The 18,313-nt window shown below is 41.7% G+C and overlaps 1 protein-coding gene across 1 annotated transcript in view; it reads left to right on the plus strand.

Annotated features, from left to right (window-relative positions):
- The window catches only part of TLN2 (talin 2), a 282,919-nt gene that overhangs the window by 79,472 nt on the left and 185,134 nt on the right, over positions 1-18,313 (plus strand). The window contains exons 3-8 of the mRNA XM_019650777.1: positions 4,413-4,584; positions 6,290-6,387; positions 7,621-7,750; positions 8,940-9,092; positions 11,014-11,156; positions 12,779-12,906. Of these exons, the coding sequence (XP_019506322.1) occupies positions 4,449-4,584; positions 6,290-6,387; positions 7,621-7,750; positions 8,940-9,092; positions 11,014-11,156; positions 12,779-12,906 (788 nt within the window). The 5' untranslated portion in view covers positions 4,413-4,448. The remainder of the gene's footprint in view (positions 1-4,412; positions 4,585-6,289; positions 6,388-7,620; positions 7,751-8,939; positions 9,093-11,013; positions 11,157-12,778; positions 12,907-18,313) is intronic.

Consider the following 18,313-nt stretch of genomic DNA (forward strand, 5'->3'; position numbering starts at 1 on the left):
GCACACATTCAAATTGGGATAAAAGAAAAAAATAACAAGGATGTGATCGTAAGAAGAGAGGTGGATTAGACTATAACAGCACTGCAAGAAACAGTACACACATTGGCTCTAAGCTTTTCTGCAGCCAAACCAGAAAAAGGAACCTGGTCAGCACTCTTAGGCTTCCAGCCTGGAGAGGCAGGAATTAGCAGAATGGGTGAGAATACAGAAAAGTGGAAGTGAGAGCCAGAGCAGGCTATCCCAGTGCTCTGCTGTCTGAAATTATCACAGTGGCGAGGGAGAATCAAGCCTTATCACATGTTGTCTGAGCTGCATGATTTTCTCAGGGCTTTAGTGAATAGTGAGACTTTGCACAAGTGTTGAAAATAACATACTATCTTTAGTTGACATTTCTAGGTTGCACAGTGCTTTAATCCTGCTTTCTTTTTGCCGTAAGTCAGGATACTTAATTCCAGCAAGTATTCATTTTGCAAGGATCTCTTGTTATGAGTGGTGCTAGACACAGCTCAGTGCCATGTTCCCTGTGGGATGATGATTAAATCACTATGCACTTGGATTTCAGACCTCAATGAGATTTTCTTATGTGGGTTCCAGTGATCCTCTTGTATGATAATAATAAAAATACCTGTTTTCCTACATAATTTTAGAGTTTGCAAAGCATTTTTACGTACATAATCTTCATTTTAACCTTCCCATAAAAGGAACTGCTGGTCTTGATTCAGACTTCATGCTTGGGAACCCTAAGTGATAATGAAACAGATTGCTAAGAGGAAGAAGAAATGGAACCTGTCAGGATTTGACCACTGTGCAGTGCTCTTCCACGGTGACGGCATTGAGTTTTTTTTTAGTGTTTTATATAATGTGTTCCCATGTAGGATATTGATGCTTTTTGGCAGTATTTGTTTGGAGATGATACACAAGTTGAGAACACGAACCTCATAATGAATTCCCGGTGTCCTTTGTTCTATTGAGCATCTACCCTGAACTAAGAATAGCGGCTTCCATTCTGGTGAGATGTTAGGATGAGGAGACAGTGGGATCCCTTTGGAATCATTGGAAAGCTCCTTTCAGGGCATCCGGTGGCTTCCTGCTCTCTGAAGAGCAGAAAGCAGAGAAGTAACGGGGCTCAGAGGTCCACGGCATCGGCAGGCCTGGGACTGAACCTGAACCACAGACTCCCAATCCAGCGCTCATTCCTTGAACCAAGGATTTCCCACTCTTGTCCTGTCACGCAGACCCAGGCAGCTGCATGGGCCCGGGCCAGGCCCGGAGTGGAGGTCAAGTTTGGCGAGGCCTCCTGCTTCCCGGAAGGACACTTAGCTGTCCTAGGACTGCCCCTAGAACCATAATTAGAGGAAACCGTGTCTCTATAGATAGTGGGTAGATATGGAGTTGGCAGCAACCACACACTTCGTACTTCTGAATGTGAGCCTTGAAAGCATAAATCAGAACTACCGTCTGTTCCTCCACCCCTTCCAGCAGGCTCCTCAGGAGACAGGCCTGTGCCTGCTGTGCCAGCCCTCTCCTCATGTCTCCCCTGAGCCTGCTGCTCTGGCCTCGCCCCTCGGCCAAGCTCCTCGTGTTTCGGCTCCCACCCTCCTCCAAGCTGCCAGACTCAGTTGCGCCCCAGTCCTCACCTTCCCTGGACTGCGTCAGCACTTCTCACAGTTCCTCTCTCCCTCCTTCCAGATACACCTTCTCCTGGCTCCGCCTTTTCTCCGTTCTCCTCCCTCGCCTACCTGCAGCCTCCTTGTCAGTCCTTCTCCTTGTCCTGGTGTCAGAACATCATTCCAGGACTCAGGGTCTCTGAGCCTCGCTCGCTCGCTCACCTGCTCGCTCACGCCCCAGATGATCTTCCTAGTCCCAAGAATTTAAAATATGATAGTAGCCCACTAATCCGGTCACTTCTGCTTTGTACTTGGCGCTGTTCCCCTGCTACACTGAATATGCCCCAGAGAAGCCCATTAGAGACTTGTGAGCCCAAACCTGTGCCTCCAGCAGCCTTCCCCGCCTCCGTCAGTGGCTTCTTCATGTTTCCAGTTGTTGTGGATAGAGTTCCCCTTCACTGCTGCATGTTCTGTGCTTCTCTTTCCCTTCTGCTTCCCGTCTCTGGGCTTCGCTCCTGGGTTTCCCCGGCTCTGTCCTGCAGGCTCCCTGCTTCTCCCTTCGCCCCTTGCTTCTTACTCCCCTGTGTGTCTTCTGCTCCATCCTGAGCTCTTGTGTTTACTGTCCTGCTGTGGCTGCATGTCATGACGCTGTCTTTCCCTTTGATTGAATATCTTTCTCTGCTTGGCTACAGGGACCATTCATTTGCTCTCCAGAGAACCCAGTTATTAGCCTAGGAAGGCCAGCCCTCATGCAGGGACACTTACACTACTTCACATTCCTGGGGAATGGAAGAGATTAATCATCCTCTGTGGTGCATCCTGTAAATGGTGTCCACGACAACATCAAGTCCACGGCCATCCCCACTGACTGTTACCACCCACCATGCTCATGGATCTCAGTGTTTCAGGAAACTCCACAATTGTCACAAGCGCCATGACAAGCTATCCCATGGAGTGATCTACATTATAGCAAATTTGTCTGTCTTTAGAGTTTAAATTTTATTTCCCCTAATTGGGGAGTGGGTTGGTTAAATATGCCTACAAAAAGAGAGTTGGGTAGAACATTTTATACAGGGCTTTAAAAGTCCTTGATATTGTAAGTGGAAAATCATGAGGTGTCTTGAACTCGGCCACGTCAGCCATCCAGCCACTGCCCAGGCTGTATGTAGTAAGTTAATTCAGTTTCGGGCAGATTCCCAGTAACACTGCTATTATTTGTTGAGAAGTATATCTTAATATTTCTCAAGTCACAAATATTTTCACAAAATTCATTCAGAATGTAAGTAGACGTCAGAAGGACTTGAAAGTTGGTTGGCCTGAGTGGTTTCTTCATGAGAGTTTGTGCACACCCTGCCCACGGACAGCAGAGCATGTGTTTTAAAATGTCTTCTGTATCCCAGTGATTCAGTCACCTGTGTTAGGAAGCCAGCAATCAATCAAGCATGCTAAGAAATGAGGCCCTAGAGGCACCCACTCCCAGTCTGGGCCCCTGACAGCCTGCTATCCTCTGCCTGTTGGTCACCTCACTGCTGCTTAGCATTTGCAGCCTCAAGTGGGAAAGAGGCATCAAGGGAGCTGAAGCCACAGCTTTACCACCTGTACATTTTCTAATAAAAGACAAGAAAGGAGGATGAGCTTGAAATTCACATGGATTTATGTTATGCATGCCGCTCTAGCATTTTAATAGCTACGAACTATTAAGCCTTAGTTTGTTTGCCAGGATGACAGTTAGCCAGGTAAATCCGTGTGGATCCTCAGGTGCAGGGAAGATGCCTCTCCCTCTTGTGCCCAAGGCATGCATTGATGGAGGTTGTCTTGGGCTGGGAGTAGGGGGAGTAGGGTTCTGACCATAGACTAGATCAGGTAGTTGAAATAAGCTAGAAGCCACCAACTTAAAGTAAATGCATGAAATTGTTGGGTTTAAATTTGAAAAAGTCATTTATGAATTAATTCAAACCTAGCCTAAACTCGTCTATTTTCTAAAGCCATTGACCTGGATGAGAAGCAAAAAATATGCCAGTAATTTGGATGAAATAACAATTGCATTGGCATTTTCTTCACTTTGAGACCCCTGAACAGTGTGCAGCCGTCTGGTGCGCTGGCTGTTGAAAATCCGCCTCTCTGGCCTCATTAGTGATGGTCGTGCATTGGCCTGGCATTGCTGTCCCCTCAGGATTCAGTTCTTCCATGAATTATGCAGGGCTCTTATCACTGTAGCTACTTTATTTGTGGGGAAATTGAGGCAGAGTGACCAAAGTGCCTTGCTCGGATTTACAGTCTCCTAGTGATGGAGCTGGGCCGAGAATTCAGGTCTTCTGGCACGTGGTGGAGTGGACTCTTTGCCATGAGGAACACCTGTGAGGGCATGGTGGCTCTTCCTCTGCCCCAGGAGCTGGTGGGGAGGGGGCCCAGGCACTGAGGATACTGAGAGAGGCGTTTCAGGAGGCAGCTGTGGGCACCCAAGGCTCTCTGCCTCTCATCTGGAAATCCCAGTCTGCATGGACCCCCTTTAGGAAACCCCAAGTAGGGAGCAGCCTTAGAGAAGGTGGCTAGGTGACTTCTGTGTTCCCTCCTTCCAAGGGATTCTACTTACACACTATAGTAATGTTAGCCCTGAAACTGTATGCTGCTGTCTTATTTGAGAAATTTCAAAAATTGAGTTTTTAATTTGTATTTTTATGCAAAGCATTCTCTTTAATTGTTCTAGTCTCTTTTGATTTTTAAAGCTGATTCAGAGCCTAGTATTTTTTCCTCAAGACAAATAACTATCATGATTATCACCGTTTGGCTCTTTGTGTTTTCCAGATATTCTACAGGAGAGCCTTCAAATCATCTAGGAAGATGGTGGCCCTGTCCTTAAAGATATGTGTCCGCCACTGCAACGTGGTGAAGACCATGCAGTTCGAACCATCTACGGCCGTGTATGATGCGTGTCGAGTCATTCGGGAACGGGTACCTGAGGCACAAACTGGACAAGGTAGCCATTGGTTATTCGCTGGCTTCTGAAATGTGTTTGTATGTTCTTAGAAGCAAAAAACATGGAGGCTCTGAATGGTACACATGCCCACTAATGTGTATATGTAAACTGAAATGTCTTCTTAGCCTGGACACTATCCGCTTCCTGTGTGTACCTTCTTGTGACGACAGCGACTACATCTGTCATTGAGTGATTGAACTCATCGGCATGACCCTCTCGTATATCAGATAGTGCTTTGCAGTTTACAAGTCACTCTTTGATACATCATCTCAAATGAAGCTGCTATAACAGTTACTGGTTTTGTATTAATATATCCTGAGCCCTGTTTCGCATGCATGAAAACTTTCCATCGCCAGGAGCCTGAAGAAGACCTGAACTGCATCAGGACCCAGGGCAAAACTTATATGTCAAGTACTTTGAAGGGACTTTATAAATTTTATCTCAAACCTTTTTTTTATAAAAAGGCATTTGTGATATATGTTTTGTTTAATATTTGGTTAAACCACTGACCTCCATTAATCTGAATTTAAACAAAAGCCAATCATACAATTTTTTCATTTCCCTTTGTCTTCTCTCTACGTTTCCTTCCTTTATTTAGTGATTATTTTCCTGACACTTGAGAAATTGGGTCTACTCCTAAACTGATAAACCTTTGTATGAAACTGGTATAAAACTTACATTAAAAATTGGAAGCATAAAAATCAAACATAACATTAATGATCATTATAGGTAGAGTGGGTCTTCTTCAAAATATCTGTGTCTTATCAAACTGCTGATCTTTTGGTCTAAAGCATTATTTATAGTATTCCAAAACACTGTTATTTCTAGATCACTCAGAAATAAAATTTGCTTACTTTCCCAATCTGAACTCCAACATGGTTGTTCAGTCATTTCTGGTGTTGTTATTCCTGTTTTTCTCCTCTTTGGGTTGGATTGCTTTATAGCTTGAAAAGTACAAGCCTTTAAAGATCTTGAAGTTTTTTTTCTAAGAAACAACAGGAGCTCTGACCCTCACCTGGGTTTCTGAGGTTACCTTGAATCCCATTAAAGACGAGAGAAATCCTTACACAGGAAATGATACTGCTTTCCTCCTGTCACCACTCTTGTACTTCCTGGATCGGATAAAGGGATTTCTATGGAGAACATGGAGTTTAGTTTTCCAACTTTTTCCATCATTTGGTGGCATGGGGGACAGAGGCCTCATCTCTCAGGGCACTTTTATTTATCTTCTGTAATGCTGTGTTGGGATGATGGGGGGATCATTCCAACTGAAAAGGCTCCAGTTGGCCCCTCTGTGTGTGCCTTAGTGGCCTTGAGCTTCGGTGGTCACTTTATTAGTTTATCCGTGTCTGTCTTAGGATTCTTCATGGGTTCTTGGCCTGGTTTTTATATAGCAAGTGATGAAGAACAGAGCCAAATTCAGTTAGAAAGAAATTTGGACTGCTTTGCTCTTGATGTTTTCCTAGATTTTAATACAACTACTGCCCGCTGGTTTTAAGAAACATGAACCTTGTCTTAGGGTGTTGCTTTTACAGCTTAGCTCTTATTCTTCCGCATCTGCTTTCATCCTGGTGGTGTCAAAACGAAACATTTCTCTAGTGAAGAAGACTCACATTCTTGCCCAGTCAGCAGACTCAGGGTCTGGAAGTCAGTGATGGCTTCATCATCACTTTGTTTTCTATTTTTCTTTCTGTTTATCTTCCAGCTTCTGACTATGGGCTGTTTCTCTCCGATGAAGACCCCAGGAAAGGAATTTGGCTGGAAGCAGGCAGAACACTGGATTACTACATGTTGCGAAATGGGGTATGCTGCTGATCTCATTTTTTGTTTTTTCATCACTTTGTCTCTGAGCCTCCCATAGAAGCCAACACAATTATGCTTCAAAGAAAAGGAGAGACCCAACAATTTATTTTGATTCAAGGGCATCTTATTAGTAGTGTTGATATAATGTACTTTGTAAGGGCTGTCCAGGTAGTGATAGAAAATACCAGCAGCAAAATTCTTGAAACTCCACAGAGTAATTAAAGCAGCTTGGGGTTAGTATTTAAAGCTGTTTCTACATGCCAGTGTTGGACTTGGTAGTTATGAAATAAGATACAGCATTTTCCTGTATGTAGGAAGTGTTCTGGTGATTGGTGATAGAAAGTAACAATAGAATAGAGGGAAAAGAAAAATAGAATCCTAAAGGTAGTCAGAGACTGACTATTCACCTGCATTTTGTTTTTGTAAAAGGAAGTTCATATTAGATGTCAGCTTAATAACTATCCATAATAGTAACAACAACAACAAAAACTGGTTGCGTCATGGAACTGGAGAGAGAGAATGAGTAAAAGGTGTTAAGTGTTCTGTTTAGCTTAACCTCCGAGATACTGGGTTTTGGTATATGGGAAGCTCATATTAGATTTGGTCAGTATTTCATAAAGCAAGAGCCAAGTATGCTGTGCCAATTAATTTTTCCCTCCATAATTCTATTTTTAAGATGTATAGTAAAAAAAGAAGTTTCTATTTAAAAGTAACTCCTGGACTTATTACCCCTGATAGGTCTTGCCATGACCAGGAAAACCAGTTTTGCTGTGATACACCCCAATGGGGAGGAATGATGGGGCTATTATTTATGTCCTTCATGACATAGATATTAACAATTGCCTGCAACTGTGTAAGAGGTAATTGGCGAAGCACAGCACTGTCTTTTTAGAAGGCAAGTAGGAATTTTCCTCTGCAAGTTCTCATTAGAGCAGATCATTTCCAGCCTGTCAGGAGGACATATGCTACTTTCACTTTGCAGAGGTTAGTTTTCAGTAATTGTGAGCTATAAATAGTGTTCTTTGGGTGCAATTTCACTCTCAGATTTTTAGGAAATCTTGATGACAGCAATTGTTTCGCCCTGAAGTGTCTGTGTGAGTGGCAAAAACCTCACGAACACTTTGAAGGGGGAAATCAGAGGGAGCAAGGGAAATTACGTGTTTTAAAGAAAGGTGTCCATGTGCACTGTCTAGTTGCCCACAGAGTACGAATGTTCGTGTGGTTTTGCTCTAGGATATTTTGGAATATAAAAAGAAACAGAGACCTCAGAAAATCCGGATGCTGGATGGATCTGTGAAAACAGTGATGGTGGATGACTCCAAGACGGTTGGGGAGCTCCTGGTTACTATTTGCAGCAGGATAGGTGAGTATGCACATGCCTAGGTTCCGGGTTTTGTTTTGTTTTAATTACATGCCTCTTCCATCTTTTCACCCTCATTTGGTGTCTGGGCAATCTCACATGTGTCCTAGCACACTGATTTCTGCCAGGCCCAAGAGAGTGTGATCATTCTCCCAATTTGCAAACACACTGACTGGTACTGTAAACACTTGAACTTCTTATTAAGTCAAAATTGAGAGCTTTTATTTCCCTTTCAAAAGCTGAGGAGTTTTCAAATTGAATGTACTGTTTCTGAAATCATATAATTCAGTCTTCCACCCATTGCAGGGTCTTCCACCCATTGAAGACTCAAGGGGACAGTCTATAGATGATTGACTGCTACATAGCTTTTCTTCTCATAGCTTCTGTTAGTCTCCTCAGAGAAGAAGTTTGTTTCTACATGAAGCCCTTCAGATATTTAAAGAAAGTAGCCTGATTTGTCTTAGTTTACTCTTTTTTTTAAAAGATTTTATTGGGGAATTGGGGAAGGGGAACAGCCAAGTTGTTGTCCTTCAGTCTTAGTTGTGGAGGGCGCAGCTAGCTCAGCTCCAAGTCCAGTCCCATCCGGCCACCTGACAGCAGCTCGCGGCCGCTCAGCTCAAGGTGCCGTGTTCAATCTTAGTTACAGGTGATCATAGCCCACCATCCTATGTAGGAGTTGAACCGGAAACCTTGTTGTTGGGAGCATGTGCTCTCACCAGCTGAGCCATCCTGTCATCTGTTGGCAGCTCAGCAGCAGCTCAGCTCAGGCGCAGCTCACTGGCCCATGTGGGAATCGAACTGGTGACCCTGTTGCTCAGAGCTCACGGTCTTAACCAACTGAGCCACTTGGCCGGCCCTTAATTTACTCTTCATGCAAAGGAAGCCCAGTTCCTTTAGCCACTTCTCATTTGACATTATCCTGCCTTGTTCTGCATGATCTCTACTTTGTAATTGTTTCTTGAAAATTAGGGGAACAGAACATGACATTTTCAGTGTAACCTAACTAGCTAAAACTACTGCTTTTTAGCCAGAGTTATTTGATGTGTGCTCCATGGGTAGCCCCCAACCCTCACCTGGGTAAGGCCTCTTTCTGTCCTCTGCCAAGGACACCTTGGAGTATTACGGGACCCATGCTGAAAGGGGAGATAGCAATGTGTAATCATTGATAATATAACCCAATTTATATTTTTAGGAATAACAAACTATGAAGAATACTCTTTAATCCAAGAAACAATTGAAGAAAAGAAAGAGGAAGGGACGGGTACGCTAAAAAAAGACAGGACGCTGTTACGAGATGAGAGGAAAATGGAGAAGTTGAAGGCTAAGCTTCACACGGATGATGACTGTAAGTGTCTGAGAAGGAAGCCTGATACAGGCATGTGGTTTTGCCATGCCTCACGCCATTCCCATCATCTGTATGACCCAGGGCAGGGTTTATTTTGTTTTTTGGGTTTTTTTTTCATATCTAAATATTTTGGTCTGTGCCACTAAAAGATTAAGACTCTTAAGGAAAAGTGACTAGAATGCCACTTCACGTCTAAAAAAGTAATTTCTTAATATTAAATATACACATCATGTTTACATTTTCTCCACTGTCTTCTAAAAAAATTTTTTTTAACACTTTGCTTGAACTGGGGTCCAAATAGTATTGAATGATATGTTACTTACCTTTTTTAAACTCGAGGACTTTCTGCCATCTTTTATATTTTTCCCTTCACATTTTTAGGGGGAAGAAACTAGATTATTACTTGTGTAGAGTTTTCTATAGTCTGGATTTTATTGTTGGTTTCGTACCTGTGCTGTCATCTAACATGTTCTTCTTTTAATTCCTAAGATCGGGAGGCTTGACCAGATTAATGTGTATATGTATTTTTTTTTAAATAAAGACTCCTTCATATGTGGTGTTGTGTACAGTAAGTTCTCATTTAATGTCATTGATTGGCTGTGCAACTTTAAGCAAAATGACATATAATTAAACCAATTTTGCCATAGGCCAATTGATATAAACAAGATTTCAGTTCCAACAGCATCTCATCAAGTTATGATGAAATGACGTTATTCAAGGACCTGCTGTACTTCCATCAGGAAGTTGTATTTGGTTGTTTCCTGTTTTGTGATGTTAATAGCCATTGATGACCACGGTCTAGATCCATTATTTCCTTAGGGGTTACAAAATGGTAATATAATTCTATCATAGGAAAGCAATTTTCCACGGCCGTACAGTTAATATTTGGAAAAGGAATTAGGTACACCCCATCTGTCCCCAAAGCCTGTGCCGTGTGCACCTGGCTGTCAGACACCCCATGCCTCGGAGAACCTTACTGCAGGCACAGTTCACTTAGACCTCCCCAGCCTCTTTCTTTTATTGTTCTTGCTGTTGCATTGGGAAGATGTCATCATGGTCATTACGTTTATTGATCTTCAGTGAGACTTTCATTTCCTCTGACCCTTTCTCCATTCTCTTTTTTTTCCTGCCTCATTTGATTTCCAGTTGCGTACTTCTTTCCAAGTGAGACTTTAGAGGACAAATCCCGAGGATTTTTATAATGTGCATGATACTCTCCAGGCACTATGGGGAGATGAGGTCAATCCAATACAGTCCCTGTGTTAAAGTTGCTTATACTCTAGTGAGGCTTGTAATACATTCTCACAACGTATGTAGTAAGCCCAGGGAGGAGTGTAGAAATGAAAGCTGCGAAAAATAGAAGAGTGATCAATTCCTGTGCACCTGGATGCCAGCCACGCATTTTCTGAATGAGTGCGATTCAAGCTGGGCCATGGACAGGGTTCTACCATCTCTCCGCCCCTTAGTGTCCTGTCCTCCCCTCCCCGCAATTTCATTTTTCTCCTCTTTTCTACGTAAGGTCAGAGGTAATTCATTATGCCCAGTTTATAAATTATTTCACCTGATGAGACTTAACTATCCACTCTGGACTTAAAGGAAAATGCTAATCAGGCATAGCACTGATTTCCTTATTTCTTTTAACCCCCAGAGGGAAGGGGCATGTTGCAAATTCATAATGGGGCTTTCACTAACTTTAGGAATGGCTGGGAATTTCCTCTCATTTGCTTTTCAGTGTGTCATATGGTACATGATGGCACATGTGAAATTACTTTGCAAAGTTAAAAAGCACAGTTCTAACATACGTACCTGAATATCAGCATTATAGAAATCTACATCTGTATCATACTGCTGTTTTGCTAAATCTCCTTGAACTAAGAGGAAAAACAAGCACAGCCCTTTCATCTGTCTTGTTGTGTTGCAGTAAATTGGCTGGATCACAGCCGAACGTTCAGAGAACAAGGAGTAGATGAAAACGAGACGTTGCTGCTTAGACGGAAGTTCTTTTACTCGGATCAGAATGTAGACTCGAGAGACCCTGTGCAGCTGAACTTGCTTTATGTTCAGGTACTGTATTTGATGCTCAGACATTGAGGTTGGTGAGAGTTCAGGAAGCTCCTGGCTGTGGCTTGTGCTGAACAGAAGCTGGACTCTGGCTTTCATCATGTGTGTGGGGTACAGCTCCCAGGGGGGCACTGCTCCTGGTTCCTCACATGTGTTTAACTGTGGTGCAGGCTGCTGTTTGATATGAGCTGCTGGCCACCCAGGGGAGGGCCTTTATTTGGCCTCCCAGGTTGGGAACTGGTGGCCAGTAACTGTCCCTTTCTGCCTGGCTTTGAGACACTTAAATGGCTCGCCACTTGAAATGAGCTAAAGTTTTCTAGCATCTTAGAATACAAGCAAATATTGGTCAGAAAATCAGTACTTCTCATTAACTGAATGATATTCTCTCAATAACATTTTTCTTTCCCATTAACTAATTGTTTAAACTCAGACAAGTCATTTAACTTATCTGACTTGCAGTTTCCCAACAAGTAAGATTTGGGCTTTGCATTAGATGGTCCCCAAAGTTCCTGTTGTCTCAAGGAAAACATCCATCTTTCTCCCTTTCTCACTTCTCTCATTCTTTCTTTTCCTCCTTCCCTTCTTTTCCTTCCATTTATCTACCTATGTGCCCACAGAAAAAAATGCAGCCACAGCATCACCTATGTTTGTAAATAAAGTTTTATTGGAACACAGCTCATGGTTTCCATATTATACACTGTAAATCCCCTATGCGTCACATAATTGTTTACATATTGTGCATGACTGCTCTCGTGTTCCAACGGAAGAGTTCAGTAGTTCTGGCAGACAGCATGGCCCACATGGTCTGATATGATTCCTATCAGGCCTTTTACGGGAAAAGTTTGCTGATCCCTTAGTTAGTAGATGGAGGGAGGGCTAGGACAAAAGAGGCTGGAAGGCCAGAGGGAAGGGAGATATCAGGGCAATAAGAAGTTGCTTGTTTGTTTTAAGGCTGAGAGCCATAGCTTAGCGTGTCCATCTAAGAGTGACTTAGGGGTCATTTAACTAGAGAAAGGAAAGACAGAAAGAAAAGGAATAAAGAGCAATAGCAGTGACGGGTCAAAGACTGGGAGAAGAACTTCAGTGAGTTGCTGATTCTAGGACTGTGCATTTGCTTGTCATTTCCCCTAAATGTCTGCAGTATTGAGTTCCTGTGTCTGCCTGCCCTCCCCCCCACCCACCCCTTATTTATCTTGGTATGGCAACTGAGTTGGTTTTACCTCTAGATAATTCTTCTGTTCGCTTTATGATTTAGGGTCATAAAAAATATATTGTATTTCTGTTTTCCTGCCTCTGTGAATCTAGTCGTTTCATAAGGATTTCCCTTTGCCTCTATTTTTCATGATCCGTTTCTACCTTCCTTGATTATACTCAAGCTTTAGTTTTAATAGACTGGAAACTGCTGATGTTGTCCACCTATAGGCAATTTTGGGCAAAGACTTGTTTGTTTGTTTTTTGCCTTACCCCTACTGTGCTATAGTCACACTCACGGAGTCCTCACTGTGGGTGGGCTTGCACATTTCCCCTTGCTCCACAGAGAGTGTGCACTCAGGCGCCGGAATGTGTCAGTAGTCAGCGTCCTCCCCGCCAGCTCCTGATGCTTTTCACTTCCTCTTGTGTTTCAGGCTCGGGACGATATCCTGAATGGCTCCCACCCTGTCTCCTTCGAGAAGGCTTGTGAGTTTGGTGGATTTCAAGCGCAGATACAATTTGGACCTCATGTGGAGCACAAACACAAACCCGGATTCCTAGAGTAAATAACCTTTTGGTTTTCTTTTTTCTCTTTTCCCCTCTTCTTTTCTTTTCACTATTTATTTTTGAGCTGGCTACATACAATTCATACCATAGTTTCAACCAATTGTGAGACTGTTAGCTTTTACTCAATTGAGTGTACGATCAAATTTGTGGACCTTGGGGAAAGCAAGAGTCCTGGATAGTCAGGGTTGGGATGCCTGTGAAGATTATCTGCTCCAAGTTTAGGCAGCCTGTGACTTCCTCCAGACCACAGAATCTGTAGGCATCCGCCCGAGCTCTGTCTAGTCTGTCCTAGGATATCTCGAGTTGAGGAACTCACATCCTCCATCTTCTGAAGCCTCTGCCCGTTAGAACATCCCTTCCTCATACCAGGCCAAATTTTGTCCTCTTTCATTTCTTTTTAAAACTGCTATGTGAGAATAATAGAGTATAAAAGACAGAACTTCACACCCTTTGTTACAATCTTTTGAATTCTTTGTTGCTCCGAAAGGATAACATACACATTAAATACTTGCTCCACTCTTTTCATCCATCTGGTCTTTGCTTCTTGTATAAAAGGATGGGGGGTATTTTTTTCTGGCTCAGTACTCAGAGATTGAAGAGAAAGCTAACCCTACAGATTCATTCTGGCCCCGTAGAACATGGGCTTTAGGGTTAGTTTCCTAGAAATAACCAGCAGGAGAAGCCCAGCCATACATTGGCTGCTGTTTGTCTGAGGTGAATTCTGTTTTGATCTGGGCTGCTTCAAGGGTTTTGTATGTTCCTTCCTCTGGTAACATTTCTTTTCTTTTATCTATCACCTGCCCCTTTCAGTCTCATTTCTGTTTCCTCTTGGGGCAGATGAAACATTTGACTGAGCCAAAAAAAAAATTAAAAAATCACTTCCCAAAACCTTGACATGCTCAATATCATGCTGTCAACTAGAATGCAACTTGTCGAGGCTTTGGAGATGGGGACCTGACACTAATGTTGACTGGGGGTGGGTGGGTGTCAGGTTTCCTATTGGGCATGCAACATGAGATGTGTTGAGTAGGTCATCCATTCTGTTGTGTCCAAAGGTACAGAGGGGAGAGGATAACGTAAATGCTTAGTTGGCCGTGACTCCACTTTCACTTTGGTGAAAAGTAATGGGGATCAGCATATGCCCTAGAATAGGAAGAAAGCTTGACTTTTCTCCCAGTGGCAGAGAACGCCTGGCCAACATGCTGTTGGGTCTAAACTGAGTTGTTTCAAAAGGACTCTACCCTTGGGTTAATGAATCGCAGGGAGCTTTTCCAAAACGATGCTTTGTCCTACAATATACCGCACAATGACCTTGAGAATAGCTCTGAGCAGGTCCTGTCACTTCTTTGTTCTATATTCTCCAAATGAGTCATATGGCCAAGTGTTCCTCAGGGCCCATTTGTACCCAGTCGGTTCGGCTTCCTTCCTGCAGGAGCCACGGGACGCTTGCCTTTCTGTCTGTTCTATGACACCCCAGACGCCTTACGAAAGACCATGTGCACACCATCTTTTAGTAGTTTCACATTCCCGCATTCAGACCTCACAGCTGGTCCCTCAGATATATTTGGTGTCATAAACCTGTGGATTATGGCCACGGAAATTGATAGGTAAACACCAAGAACTCATGAGGCCCTGGAGGAAACAACATCTTTTGTGTCTGTATGTTTCTTTGAGTGACTGATGAAGAACGGGAGAAAAATGGAGAGAAGATTTATGAACCAAAAGTTTTTAAATAAGATGTTTGCCTATTTTTAGGCTTTTTTTAACTGTAAGCCTGTGTGGCCCTGATGAGAAGGTGATCTAAGTGTAGCCTATTCACTGGGTGCCTAAAATGATGATGCTTCCTGGGTCACTTCATTAATGGTTTTCTGTAGAGTTTTAAACAGCTAATTCTCAGGGCCCCCGTGGGAATTAAGAAAGCAGTTTATTTTACGTGACAGATGTGGACGAAGAGTCACAGAGAGGCTTGCTCGGTTACATAGAATTTTCCTGCAAGTAGCTTCTGACCACTCGCTCTGGGTCCTATCATTTATAAAGGGAATCCTACATTAAAATTCGTCCCTTTCACTGGTCTCCCAATATGCAGCAAAATTAGGAAAGTACTATAAAACGTGATGACAGGGTCCTTTGGTCTCTTTCTGAGTGTCACTGGTTTTGCCAACTACATCATGGGGAATGTTTGTGTACCCCTGACTGCTGGTGTGGAGATTGCAGACACTATCAGAGCATTGGTATTGGTCTTAGTGTCTTCTGCCATTTGTAGGCCTGTTGAAGGCTGCATACCGACACTCCATGAAAGATGTCCCTTCTCTTAGTAATCTGGGGTAGCCAGGTTAAGCACTTGTATTTAGTCAGTTTTCTTATTTCTGAGATTATAGCACAAAGCTCTTGCCTCCAGGGGTGTGTGTACCCCTACTAAAATTCCAAATTAAAACAAGCTTATTATGCCTGGTGTCAATTATTTTTCCTTATGAATTTGATTTACTTTTTAATTAGACCAAACCTAGTCTAGGTAATGAGGCATTTTCATTTAACGTAGATGTTTAATTGCACACACAATTGCACATACCATACAAGTAAAACTTCCTGAGAATGTTCATCTCCTTTTAATTAAAACAAAACAGTGAGGCCACATCTCCCTGATTATATGTTGGATAGTAGGGGTCTGTTCAGGGCTAATATGCCTGGGCTGTTCCCAGTGACTGGATGGGCCATGTTTGCCCGGCTTTATATTTTTCCCCATCTAGCTTTCATACGTTCTACTTGAACAATTCAGAGTTTTTTTAAAAAAAACAATAGTGAGAAGGTTGGACTTGTCACAGAGCCAGACTGAAGATATAACCAGGCCAAGACTTTACCTACATAGCTTCTGGGTGACGTACATTTAGCAAGTACATTTCTTGTAAGTTTTGAAAATTTGTTTAACGTTTTTGCTCAGTCAGCATACTATGGACTTTTTATAAAATTTTTTTCCACCTTTCTTTAAGCCCTTTAGGGATTTCTGGACTCAGTACCACCTTGGTGAAAGTGTTTATTTAGAATAATAAAAATCAGAGGCTAAAAATTTTTCAGAGTTTTTACTGGATTTAAGGATGATTTGCTGTCCCCTCTCTGCTCTATAGATGGAGAAAATAGGTGCAAGAGAGACAGATAGAGAACCAGGGAGAGCTGGAAGCCAGAAAGCAGCCAGTTCTCCCAAATCCAGTCTAATGTGCTTTATATCATGATGCTTTTCTTCAGGTCATCTCCAAAGAATCCAGAAAGGGACATTTTATGGGAGCACGAAGTATAAACAACACAATCCAATAATCATATATATACTTTATGCTCTTTTGTGTTCAGAAAGTGGCTGCAGAAAGCATGCTGTGTGTGTTCTTTAACTCATGGAGGACGTCATACATGTGTTCTTTTGTGCCAGGCATAGGGAGGATGCAAGGAGGTATTATATAGAAATTCTTTGCTGTTTTTGAGACTGCAGTCTGTTTGGCAAATAAACATGAAATTTTATTGTGGAGAGCCAAAACTTGGCTCTGATTTCAATAATGTCTAACCTTTCACTGTGTTTTGAATGCAGGGTGGTCTACTTAGGATTCCAAAAGTTTAATTGCAAGATATGGGGACTACGGTGAATTGTTTCTAGAAAGGTGGCAAGAATATGGTGCAAGGAGCAATGTTGATCAAAGGATTTGACAAAGTAGAAGGTACCTAAGGTAAAGAGTTAGCTCTTAAAACAACAGCAACAACAGAACCTATTACATTGGGTTGTCGGAAAAGTCATGATGTACTTTTTCTATGTTTTTCCTTGCAAAAATGCGTCATGACTTTTCCGACAACCCAATAATGACTAACTTCAGACCCCTTGAAAACATGGTGTGAAACTTTAAAAGGTGATTAGAGTCGTAGGCTTCTCTGGACTTTACTGTATCAAAGAAGATTAGATGTACTGATAAAATTTAGACCTTAAATCAAGTATATGTGATAAAATTGCAGATAGCTCTACGTGATGGCTATAGAGTGTTCACTGTATAATTCTTTCAACATTGTGTGTGTCTGAGAGTTTTCGTAATGAAATGTTGTGGAAAAATTGGTAGCCTAAAAGCATAGAAAGAGATTGTAGAACTTCCAAACCGGTGGAGGGAGGGGAGTGAAGAAGAGATACAAACAATTTGACCAATACAATAGGAAACAAAGCAAGAAAAAGTATGGAAATAAAGCAAGAAAAAGTATAGCAAATAGAATGTACAAAATGAATGTACTTCTAAATATATTTGGCATCATAGCAAATACAGTTGATCCATGAACAACATGGATTTGAACTGCACAAATCCACTCATATGCAGATTTTTTTCAACAAATACAGTCAGCCCTTTGTATCTGTGAGTTGCACTTCTCTGCATTCAACTGACCTAGGATCAGAAACAGCATTTTCACATTCCCAACCATGGATCAAAAATACAGTTTTCAATCCACAGTTGGTTGAATCTTGAGATCAAAGAAATCGACTATATTTAAGTTTTCAGGGATTCAAAATTACATGCAGATTTTTGACTGTGTGGGGTCGGCACCTCTAACACTTGTATTGTTCAAGGGTCAACTATATAACTAAATCAAGTTTAGCAGTTAATAGCCAGAAGTTCTCATTTTGGATGGAATTTTTAAAAAGTCTAGCTCTATAGCATTTCTAAAAGACACACATTAAGGACAGAAGATAGTTTAAAGGCATAGAAAATGATGCACCAGGAAAATAGTTAAATAAAAGCTAGAGAAGCTATATTTACTGTCACACAAAATGGACTTTTAAGACAAACAAGCTTAAGTAGAGGCGATGAAGGTCATTGTAAAGATAGAAGGAGTAATTCACCAGAATGATATATTAATTGTGACCTGGTATGCACCTAACATTACCTTAAAAATATACAAAAGAAAAGCAGTATTACAAGGAGAAGTTTGGATATACAATTTTAGTGGAATAATTTAACATACCTCCCTCAGGGAGTGATAAGTAGAACAAGATCAAAACAGAAAAAAGAAAATATTTTAATCAAGAGAAGGTAATGAAATAGAATTCATAGAATCAACAAAACCAAAAGCTGCTGCTTTGGAAAAAATTAATAAATTATGTAAATATTTGGTAAGTTTGATCAAGGAAAACAAAAGAAGAAAAATACAAAAGTAAATGTTATTAGTAATGAAAATGGGGCAGAACTTCAGATAAAAAGATTTTAATAATAGAATGAAATGAAAACTTGAAGCCAAAAATATTGAAAATCTAGACAAAATGGATAATTAGAAAACCTGGATAGGTCTATAAGCTTGAAAGAAATTGCTCTATCAGTTTAAAATATACCAATCCAAAACAACAAAATAAAATCTATGCCCCAGTTATTTCAGATAATATAGAT

This window comes from Hipposideros armiger, unplaced genomic scaffold (genome assembly GCF_001890085.2).
Source record: "Hipposideros armiger isolate ML-2016 unplaced genomic scaffold, ASM189008v1 scaffold_147, whole genome shotgun sequence".
Lineage (NCBI taxonomy): Eukaryota > Metazoa > Chordata > Mammalia > Chiroptera > Hipposideridae > Hipposideros > Hipposideros armiger.